We start from the raw sequence: 11,196 nt of genomic DNA on the forward strand, positions 1-11,196 counted from the left end.
GCTCTGATAAACAGCAGGGGGAGCTCTGATAAACAGCAGGGGGCGACTCTGATAAACAGCAGGGAGCGACTCTGATAAACAGCAGGGGGAGAGTCTGATAAACAGCAAGGGGCGACTGATAAACAGCAGGGGGCGACTCTGATAAACAGCAGGGAGCGACTCTGATAAACAGCAGGGGGCGCTCTGATAAACAGCATTGGATGACTCCGATAAACAGCAGGGGGAGCTCTGATAAACAGCAGGGGGCGCTTTGATAAACAGCAGGGGGCGACTCTGATAAACAGCAGGGAGCACTCTGATAAACAGCAGGGGGAGCTCTGATAAACAGCAGGGAGCGCTCTGATAAACAGCAGGGGGCGACACTGATAAACAGCAGGGGTCGACTCTGATAAACGGCATGGAGCGACTCTGATAAACAGCAGGGGGCGACTCTGATAAACAGCAAGGGGCGACTCTGATAAACAGCAGGGGGAGCTCTGATAAACAGCAGGGGGCACTCTGATAAACAGCAGGGGGCGACTCTGATAAACAGCAGGGGGCTCTCTGATAAACAACAGGGGGAGCTCTGATAAACAGCAGGGGGCGACTCTGATAAACAGCAGGGGGCGACTCTGATAAACAGCAGGGGGAGCTCTGATAAACAACAGGGGGAGCTCTGATAAACAGCAGGGGGAGATCTGATATACAGCAGGGGGCGACTCTGATAAACAGCAGGGGGCGACTCTGATAAACAGCAGGGGGAGCTCTGATTAACAGCAGGGGGAGCTCTGATTAACAGCAGGGCGAGCTCTGATAAACAGCAGGGCGAGCTCTGATAAACATCAGGGGGAGCTTTGATAAACAGCAGGGGGAGCTCTGATAAACAGCAGGGGGCGCTCTGATAAACAGCAGGGGGAGGTCTGATAAACAGCAGGGGGCGCTCTGATAAACAGCAGGGGGCGACTCTGATAAACAGCAGGGGGTGACTGATAAACAGCAGGGGGAGCTCTGATAAACAGCAGGGGGAGCTCTGATAAACAGCAGGGGGCGACTGATAAACAGCAGGGGGCGCTCTGATAAACAGCAGGGGGTGACTGATAAACAGCAGGGAGCGCTCTGATAAACAGCAGGGAGCGCTCTGATAAACAGCAGGGAGCGCTCTGATAAACAGCAGGGGGAGCTCTGATAAACAGCAGGGGGCGACTCTGATAAACAGCAGGGAGCGACTCTGATAAACAGCAGGGGGCGCTCTGATAAACAGCATTGGATGACTCCGATAAACAGCAGGGGGAGCTCTGATAAACAGCAGGAGGCGACTCTGATAAACAGCAGGGGGAGAGTCTGATAAACAGCAAGGGGCGACTGATAAACAGCAGGGGGCGACTCTGATAAACAGCATTGGATGACTCCGATAAATAGCAGGGGGAGCTCTGATAAACAGCAGGGGGCGCTTTGATAAACAGCAGGGGGCGACTCTGATAAACAGCAGGGAGCACTCTGATAAACAGCAGGGGGAGCTCTGATAAACAGCAGGGAGCGCTCTGATAAACAGCAGGGGGCGACTCTGATAAACAGCAGGGGTCGACTCTGATAAACGGCATGGAGCGACTCTGATAAACAGCAGGGGGCGACTCTGATAAACAGCAAGGGGCGACTCTGATAAACAGCAGGGGGAGCTCTGATAAACAGCAGGGGGCACTCTGATAAACAGCAGGGGGCGACTCTGATAAACAGCAGGGGGCTCTCTGATAAACAACAGGGGGAGCTCTGATAAACAGCAGGGGGCGACTCTGATAAACAGCAGGGGGCGACTCTGATAAACAGCAGGGGGAGCTCTGATAAACAACAGGGGGAGCTCTGATAAACAGCAGGGGGAGATCTGATATACAGCAGGGGGCGACTCTGATAAACAGCAGGGGGCGACTCTGATAAACAGCAGGGGGCGACTCTGATTAACAGCAGGGGGAGCTCTGATTAACAGCAGGGCGAGCTCTGATAAACAGCAGGGGGAGCTCTGATAAACAGCAGGGGGCGCTCTGATAAACAGCAGGTAGCGACTCTGATAAACAGCAGGGGGAGACTGTGAAACAGTTTGTTTCAACAATGGATGGTCAAATTCACGACTAATTCACAACCCTGTAACCCTGAAATTTGGCGTGCAGACTGCAGGTGACAAGTAACAAGTAACAGACTGTAACCTTGTTGATTAGCAAGGTTAATTAGGCAGTCATGGGCTGGAGGTTAGGGAACCAGCCTTGTGATTGGAGGGTCATCAGTTTGATCTCCTGAGCCGAAAAGACATGCCTGAAGTGCCCTTGAGCAAGGCACCAAATCCCCAATTGCTCCCCAGAGTACATGAAGGAAACCCACGCAGACACAGGGAGAACATAAAAATATTTGTAAAACGAATATTAAAATAATGAACAAATATTAACATCCTACCAGTCAACGCTTGATGGCACATAATGTTTGTAAGGGAGGCTGATTTGGATAGAAGTAAAAGTACTGTAACTTAAACCTAGCCACACAGCGAAGTATAATTATGTCACGCCAGACTGAACTGAGTAAATACTACTGACAAGCCCACCCCTGAAACACATGATACATGAATTTTGTGTTTCCTCATTTCTGCTTTGAGCCAGAGATGTATAAGTAGCCTACTGTTTCTCCAACTGGACATTCTTCATCTACACCTCCAACACTGAGACGTCCATCCAGACTGAAAGGGTTAACTTTCCTTTGGCCTGTCTCTTCCCCGGTGACTAACATGTATTAATAAAATCAGACTCTGCTGAGGGTGCAAGGGTGTTTGCCCTTTGTGCAAACTTACAGGCTGTTAATAACTATTGTTCCTCTTTTATTCTGCAAACCACTTGCACTTTTGACTTACTGGATTTTGATGTTGAACTGAGCACATCCAGAGATGGAGAAAAACAACTCCATGTATGGACAAGCAGGTTACGACACATGTTAGAATGTGGTCGGGCCCTTCTTGGCTGCCTGCGTGCACGTGGGACGGGCTCTCTGTGTTTATAAAGAGGGGACTGCTCCTTCTTCTGTGTGCTGTGTGAATAAAACTCTCATCTCTCTACGAGAGTTCATTATTGCATCGAGAGCTCTCTCTGTCTTGGGACTTAGTAGGATTGCCGAGCTGGTTTATCGCTTCATTTTCTGGTTTCTGAGGGAGAGCACTGTTCTAGGAGACCCTTCCTAACACAGACAAAGACAATGGCAACAGGGCAGGTACTCTAATTCTGTCTCATGAAAAACGTTTTGCGTGATGTGCCATATTATTATCAATCTTTTTTAAACTCATTCTTTATGCAGATTTTTCTAGAAAGATGCCATTTGTGCTGTGCTTTGGGTTTCTGTTGATATGTCTGTCAACAAGTCTGTTCCCCTGTGACTCCAGATCAGGTGGGTAAATCCTAATTACTGAGGAGCAGAATCTTATAAAGAGCACCTGTTTCTGTTCTGTTTAAATTATTCTATTATTATTAATATGAATGTATTTACCTGCTTAAAATATTTCAAATGAAAACTTTACAGTAAACTTCGTAACTGGAAAGTAAGTTGTTTTTTTCTTGACCCTGAAAATGCATGAGAATGAATTCATTGAGGACACCCTGTCTTTATAGCTGGTATAATGTACATACTTCAGGATGGAGAAGCTCCAGAACCACCTACTGACAACAAGCAGAAACATGACCGTGGCTACGTGGCTCGAAGCTGCAAAGAACTCAGAGACAAACATAAAATCAATGAAGGTAAAGCCGAATTTACTTGAGTCTGAAATTTTTCCAGAAAAATGGCTTTTGGTCAACCAGTGACATATATTTATAAACAGATGGACTGTACTTTCTGACAACGGAGAATGGGGCGGTCTACCAGGCCTACTGTGATATGACCACTGCTGGAGGTGGCTGGACGCTGGTGGCCAGTGTGCACGAGAACAACATGTTTGGGAAATGCACTGTAGGTGACCGCTGGTCTAGCCAGCAAGGTAATGACCCCAACGTACCTAATGGAGATGGAAACTGGGCTAACACGGCCACATTTGGATCTGCAGAAGGTGCTACCAGTGACGACTACAAGGTACAGTAAGGTGCAGTACAAAGGACAGACAGAAGTCTGGAATTCTGCGCAGGTCCAAAAATGTGATCAGTTATAAGTTATTCAGTGTTCAGTGTCAGGAAAAGGTGGAAAACACATATATAAAAGAAAATCAAACAGAAGAAAGAACAAGTAAATCTAATATCAGAGGTGTCAGTGCTGAGTGCCACTCTGCCTTTATTACAGCTTCCATTTTTCCACTCACCTTCAGCTTCTCAAAGAAATCTGGAGGATATTCAGGCTTGGCTGTATTTTCTGTTCCACAATCTCCAAAAGACAAACACAGTGTGTTGATTTAACTGGTTGTGCTGGTTGGTGCTGCGAATGTCAGATTACCTTCCTCCACTGGTGATGTAACTTGACTCTAAACTGAACCCCCTGTCCGCACCACTACCCCACCCTGAGATGCTTTGTGAAGGTTTTTCATTCTGTTTAATGGTCCATTGCTCTTATTTCGTACAGAACCCTGGATACTACGACATTGTGGCTCAGGATGTGTCTGTGTGGCATGTTCCTAACAACGCTTTGGTACAACAGTGGACTGCTGCTTCTATCTTACGCTACCACACTGAAAACCGGATTCTTAGCCTCCATGGAGGGAATCTTTTCAACTTATTCAAGGTAAAACCACAAAAATCTCAAATCCTATCTTTATTCTTCCCATATGAGGGGAGCTGGAGAAAGTACAGTGGAAGTGAGGGCACAGTGTCAAAATCTTATGCAATTAAAAATGTAGAGCCAAAAAATTACTTCAGTGAAAAAAAGTACAAGAAATTTAGTGTCACATTAAAGATCAAATGGCCACGAATCGGATACGCATCAAATCCAGAACCACATACGACAGTGGCTCAGGTCAGATTTGAAAAGATCACATATACAAATTTGACATTTATAAAAACACTCTTAGAACAGATGGATGTTTAAGGGTTCTTTAGTAAAGAAAATGGTTCTAATTAGAACATTGAACACTGAAAGTATCCTTTCCATGATTTTATGGCATTGTTGTGCTGTGGGTGGTTCTATATAGAACCTTTTTGAAAAGGGTCCTATATGGAACTGAAAAGCTTAATATTGTTACAACAGCAGAGCCCTTGGGTTCTATATGGAAACATCTTTTAAAGAGTGTACAAACTTTATATTTGGTCAAATTGTCAATTGAAATCTGTTCTTTTATATAACTTAGTCGCCCTTTGTTAGACAGTGATCTGCACTGTATTCCCAAAAGTTTTCACTCACCCATCCAAATCACTGAGTTCAGACGAGTTCTCTGGAGTGACCAATCACGCTTCTCCGTCTGGAAATCCGATGGACGAGTCTGGGTTTGGCGGTTGCCAGGAGACGGTACTTGTCTGTCAAGTGTAAAGTTTGGTGGAGTGTCCTATGGGCAGCATCCTGTGACCATTGATGAAGGACTAGAGGACGACCAGCACAAACAATCTGACTTTGTTTACAAGGTGGACCGTCATGGTAGGAGTGTCTAGTAGAGTGGACAGTGAGTGGACACAGTTTGAAAATCATAATATATGGTAGGTGGAACCAATAAAATGGACAGAATGTTGTACTAAGAGAAGTGGCTGGTTGATGTATATGTATAACATAATTTTCCACATTCTCAGTAAGCCACAAAATAGCCGGCATCTTCTGTCACATACAATAAAAGTGTAAGGGTTCAGCCTGCACCGCCTGCCACCAACAGAGGGCGTCAGCAGCAAGGTGCCATTGATCAATTAAGACAAACGACGCACCTGGAAGCCCCTGTATATAAGGTGCTAGCAAATACCAATGTTTGTCACCCCTTTGTAGAGGGTTGACTGGTACGGTACTTAGTCTTTGAAAAGAAAAGAAAAGAAAAGGCCCCAAAACTAAAAGAGGGAAAAAAGAGGTCTGAGAGAAGAAATTGCCCCAAAAAATGAAAGGAGATAAGAAGAAGGCTGGAAAGACAAAAGAAAGTAATTAATCGCAAAAAACAAACACACACAAAAAAAAGAAATCTAAGCCACACAAGGTGTTTGCTCTAAAAGCCAACACATTAAGCAAAGTCTGCCCACCGCCATAATTACGGTGGCAGCGTCTTTTGTGTTTTCGTTTGCCCTTCGCTTCTGCGTCTTTTTCCACCTTCCTCAAGGGGCCTTGACTGTGATCTTGTGCTCATTGAAGTGGTGCAGTGGTAGCGCCGTGGATTATCAACCATAAAAGCGACGGTGTAATCCTCGACCTGGGCGCTTCATCAGTGGAGGTGCCAACTGCATTTTCTGTTGCCCCTTACTTCCATTACGCTTTTGTTTTTGCTGGGATTCAGTTCTGCGCTTAGGTCCACCTCCCCACCGTCCCATAACAAAAAGGTAAAGAACAATCCCAGAATGCTTCATGCATCTAGGCTCTCTTTCAAAAGCACTAATTTTCAGGCCAAACTAACGACTACGCACACCTTTTAAGAAACTAATGAGGACACAAGCCCCAAACTTTGCCCACAACGACCCTTTTGGCCATTTCTTAAAAGAATCATGTTAATTTCAGACACTCAGCCTTGTGTTTCCTCATTTATTTTGCTTTTAGGAATTTCCAGTGACATATGGAGCAGGAGTTTGCCGTACTAATAACGGACCTACCGCCCCAGTGGTGTACGACTTCGGCAATGAAGGTTCTACCAAGAACTTTTATGGTCCAAACGTAAGAGGTAAGTCAACATCCTTTGACTGCTTGGAACCTCACGATGATGGAACCTTGGATTTTGACCTGATCAATAGTTTATATGAATCTTTTCAGGAGAGTTTGAGGCTGGCTTCATCGCTTTCAGAGTGTTTAACCATGAGAAGGCAGCCATGGCAATCTGTTCTGGAGTCAGACCAACCGGCTGCAACACAGAACACGTGAGTTATTAAACTGTCAAGTTTCAGAATTCATGGATTTCAGAATTTACTTTTGGAAATGAAACAACAGAATAAAAAGAGGGTTCCTCACTGAACACTGAGCACAATACTGTGGACATTATATAATTTCATATCGTAATATGATTTTCCTGATTGTTCAAGTGGTCATATAATCAGTGTACTACGATATATCTACTTAAAGCTGTTTCAAAAAATCTTACAAAGACACTTCACACAGATTGCAGCCCAATAATTGGTTTATTTTATGCATATGTTTAATGTGACTTCTCTCATTTTGCTACACATAAGCTGCCCTGGACGCTGACCACACCACAACAGAGATAATTCAACACATCTGCAACACCACAATGCAATAAATAAGCAAACAAATAATTAAATATGTCTAAAAATATTGTATATTCTACTATAATTTTCTAATAACTGGAGAAGGTTTTCCGTTATCAGATTACATAGAGGTGTATGAAGACGTTGGATAAATTTATTAACACAGTGATTTTGTTGTGCAGTACTGTATTGGTGGAGGAGGTCATTTCCCAGAAGCTGCACCCAGACATTGTGGAGATTTCACTGGTTTTGACTGGGATGGATACGGGACAAATGCAGGCGCGAGTGCGTCCCGAGAGATTACTGAAGCTGCGGTGCTTCTTTTCTATCGCTGAGTCCCAGAACACACCTCCAGCTTTCTCTTCTGCTTCTATCATGTAGTAAATTTACAGAATGGAATACTCAGTTCTACCTGTAAAAGTAGGCAATGCTAGCAGCTCATTACACCTCTAATTCCCCCCTGTGTTTGAACCATTTTACAGTGTACTTTGTTTTGTGTTCAATAACTGCAATAAACAGATGGGTGAGTTCACATTTTAGCAAATTAAATTACATTCCAAACCTTTTGATTTTCCACATATGCCTTATTGAGACTTAACTCTGAGACTTTCACCATAAAATAAAGTTCAATTCACAACTGAACATCAGTTTCAATCAGGACCTCTGGATTTTAAATCTGTGACTGTCATTATTTGACTCTGCAACATTAGTTTCCAAATTGCATTGCATTCAATTCTTCTTAACAACAATATGTTTATTTAGACACATCCCATCTTGTTATCTATACTGATCTATATATTTTCCTGAAAAGGTGACTTTCCTTTTGACTTTTTGTGATTCATTCTGTATTTCCTGTAAATCAAATGCTGTGCTCTCATTTGCATCATCTGTAAGCCAATATATTAGCAGAGTTAAAAGAAAAATTGAGTGCCTTTTGTGCTTTCTTTTTTTTTTTTGGTCACCAAGACAAATTCTTCACATCTTGACAACAACTAAAGTTTGGCAGGTATGAGTAAAAAAAAAAAAGAATAGAATCAGAATAATATTAATCAAAAATCACTGCAAATATCACTAAACTGACATTTGTTTTAAGGTTGCATTTTACACTCCATAGAAATAGTTTTGAATTTTACTTATTGGGTAAATTGATTCTGTAAGACATCAGCAAAGGACACTGCAGTATGAAAACCTAAATAAGCATTTAGAACATAATGAATATTGCAAAATAATAAAAATGTAAGTTCCCTTGTTGACATTATTGTGAGCTCTGAACTAAAATATAAACCTTCACTCTGAGCATGTTCCTCCCTAATAATAAGGCTGCATTCCAGCACACATTTAGCCCTGAGTTTCTCAGGCTTGTCTTTCACTCAAATTAGAGGATCATGCTTGGCTCAGAGAGGAACAAGGAAGTTTCAGAGTAAAATAAACCAAGTATACAACCCATCATGCAGCATCATAATTTTAAAACAAAAAGCATTTCCCCCAAGAAAACATTAACATCTCAGTTATAGGCATAAGATATTTATAGCAATGTAAATCCTTATTTTTCCATACACAAGCAATTTCATGAAAAATCTATATCTAACTATAAAACATATGTAGAATTTAAAAATCTCCCCAGACTTCACCTTGAACTCTTCTCATTCACTAAATCTGTAATAAAGCATGTATACTTTAACCAACTAGTTATCTAGCTCATCTTTCTGATCAACCATGTAGTGCTTCTCTGGTCACATCCACAAGCAGAAAAAAACATGTTTTTTACAGTAACAGCACAAAACATATTAGGGGTTTATTCCCTGCCCTAACTAACTGAACAAGCCCTGATCTCCCCGTGATACCCAAACCGTTCTGTAACTCTTCTATTCTTCCACATTAGACTGTATCATGGGTAAGTGGACAACTGAGTACTGAGTACTTTTTCACCAAACTATTCCTTTAAGAAAGGCTTTGGTACCTCAGAAACTTCAGACCAGATTAGTCATCTTCCCTACTGGATGTATGTTACTGAATGTGGAGCTGAAATTAAAGAGCAACTTTCTTAAGTTATTTGTGTGAAAGAGGAACATGACCAGGTAATTAGCAGAAATCATGGGAGTGGTAAACAAACCAATGGCATGTTGGTAATAACTAGAGAGTTGCTAAAATAAATGGATAATTAAAGTGTTGCCAGTGATTGAAAAGCTCCCTGAGGCTAAGAAACAAATAGCATAGTATCAGAAATCAGTTACCTTTTCATGTCTTGGGCATAGCTGGCTACAATGTAGTACATCAACATTGTATACATGAAAAATGTATCCTTGAGAAATATCTCCGCAGCTCCACACAGAACCCAAAATAAAACTCAGAACACCAGGATTGGCAGTAAAAGGCACAATTCTTTATTGACGATTAACTTTCCAGTTTCAAGCATTAACCTTGAGTTGGCTCAGACATCAACTAACAAACCCAAAAAGATCTACGCTTTTTATACTCCTTTTGGGCAAAGAAGGGTCAACACCTGGCTCCTCCTTGCCCTTCACATATATTTCAAAATATAGTTGGTTTTAAAATTGTAAGGGCCAGGGCTGGAGATCAACCTGCGCCGGCCACCAGAGGGCAGTGGAGGGCTGCTCCTAATCAGGGGAGATCCAGTATAGGATGGCCTATTTAAGAGCAAGGCTCAGTTTTAGCCTCGCTCAGTCTGTTTTTGAAGTTCCTACAAACGACTCAGCCGGTAACTCAATCTCTAGCAACTTGACATCTTTCCTGTCTCTTCTCGAGTTGCTACTCCTTACTACTTAAAAAACTGTATTAAAGGAAGTGTTCTCATATGCTCTCATTGTCTTTAAGTGTAAGATTAAAGAGGTCTTTTGGTTAAGGGGCCTTAAGACCCTTGTTTCTGTGGGCTCATTGTTTAAAGGACGCACCCGTTGAGCTTCTACCACCTCCATTTTTGACAGTGCAGCAGTAGCACACGTGCCTCCTACCAAGAGTTCAAGCCCCACCTTTGACAAGCTTGTTAGCTATCCTTGTTAACTGTTTCTCTGTCTCTTTAGGGTTCTCTTTCACAACTAACAGAATCAGTTGAATTACTATACAGTAGCCGTAAATGGGTGTAGACATATAACAAGAATAAATAAACCAGATCCTATCTACAGGTATATGTACAAATAGAAAAAAATAACAGTCTGTGATAATATCTATAACCTGAGATGAGAGATTCAGTGCAATAAATATGTGCATATAAAGTGTTTACTGTCCAGATGTGCAAGATGTGCAATGAGCTACGCAGAAAGTGCAATACTTGCAGCACGCTGTCTATATGTGCAGATGAATAGATAAACAAAGGATAAGCATGAGATTCAGAATCAGTCCCCCCCCCCCACACACACCTTCTCTGCTGGTCCCCCTGGGAAGAGTTGAAGAGCCTGATGGCTCTGGGGACAAAGGATCTCCTGAATCTATCGGTTGAGCAGCTCTGTGACAGCAACCTGTTTGTGTAGTGTCCTTCTCTCAGCCACCTTGACCACAGAGTCCAGTTCCACACCGACCACTGACCCCGCTCGCCTGACCAGCTTGACCAGTCACATCTCGTCTCTCCTTTTTATGCTTCCTCCCCAGCACACCACAGCATAGAAAAGACAGCTGGCAACCATGGTCTGATAGAACATCTGCAGAAGCTTCCTGCAGATGTTAAAGGACCTCAGCCTCCTCAGGAAGTACAGCCCGCTTTGACCCTTCCTGTACAGGATGTCTGTGTTGGCTGACCAGTCCAACCTATCATCCAGTTGCAGCCCAAGATACCTGTAGGTCATTACCCTCTCCCCTTCAACCCCCTCAATAGAGACGCTGTGTGGGTGGCCTAACCCTGCGAAAGTCCACTACCATCTCCTTGGTCTTGGAA

General features: G+C 43.1%; 1 protein-coding gene across 2 annotated transcripts; it reads left to right on the top strand.

Annotated features, from left to right (window-relative positions):
* The first annotated feature begins 3,008 nt into the window (after positions 1-3,008).
* On the top strand, positions 3,009-8,230 carry LOC108414927 (intelectin-like). Of its 2 annotated transcripts, none has more exons than XM_017687847.2 (8): positions 3,009-3,222; positions 3,307-3,396; positions 3,618-3,746; positions 3,827-4,074; positions 4,555-4,713; positions 6,649-6,769; positions 6,859-6,962; positions 7,490-8,230. In XM_017687847.2, the coding sequence occupies exons 2-8, from the start codon at positions 3,321-3,323 to the stop codon at positions 7,640-7,642; spliced, it is 990 nt and encodes a 329-aa protein (XP_017543336.1). In that variant the 5' UTR covers positions 3,009-3,222; positions 3,307-3,320; the 3' UTR covers positions 7,643-8,230. The 2 variants fall into 2 exon arrangements, with proteins under 2 accessions (XP_017543336.1, XP_017543338.1); XM_017687849.2 differs by having other exon boundaries at positions 3,009-3,218.
* Positions 8,231-11,196: the final 2,966 nt, after the last annotated feature.

Source organism: Pygocentrus nattereri, chromosome 22 (genome assembly GCF_015220715.1).
Source record: "Pygocentrus nattereri isolate fPygNat1 chromosome 22, fPygNat1.pri, whole genome shotgun sequence".
NCBI lineage: Eukaryota > Metazoa > Chordata > Actinopteri > Characiformes > Serrasalmidae > Pygocentrus > Pygocentrus nattereri.

Excerpts from the sequence above, each read along its gene's own strand:
- LOC108414927 (XM_017687847.2), top strand. The coding sequence starts at position 3,321 with ATGCCATTTGTGCTGTGCTTTGGGTTTCTGTTGATATGTCTGTCAACA. Across the intron at positions 3,747-3,826 it reads CAAACATAAAATCAATGAAG|ATGGACTGTACTTTCTGACA; the intron begins GTAAAGCCGAAT and ends ATTTATAAACAG. Across the intron at positions 4,075-4,554 it reads CTACCAGTGACGACTACAAG|AACCCTGGATACTACGACAT; the intron begins GTACAGTAAGGT and ends TATTTCGTACAG.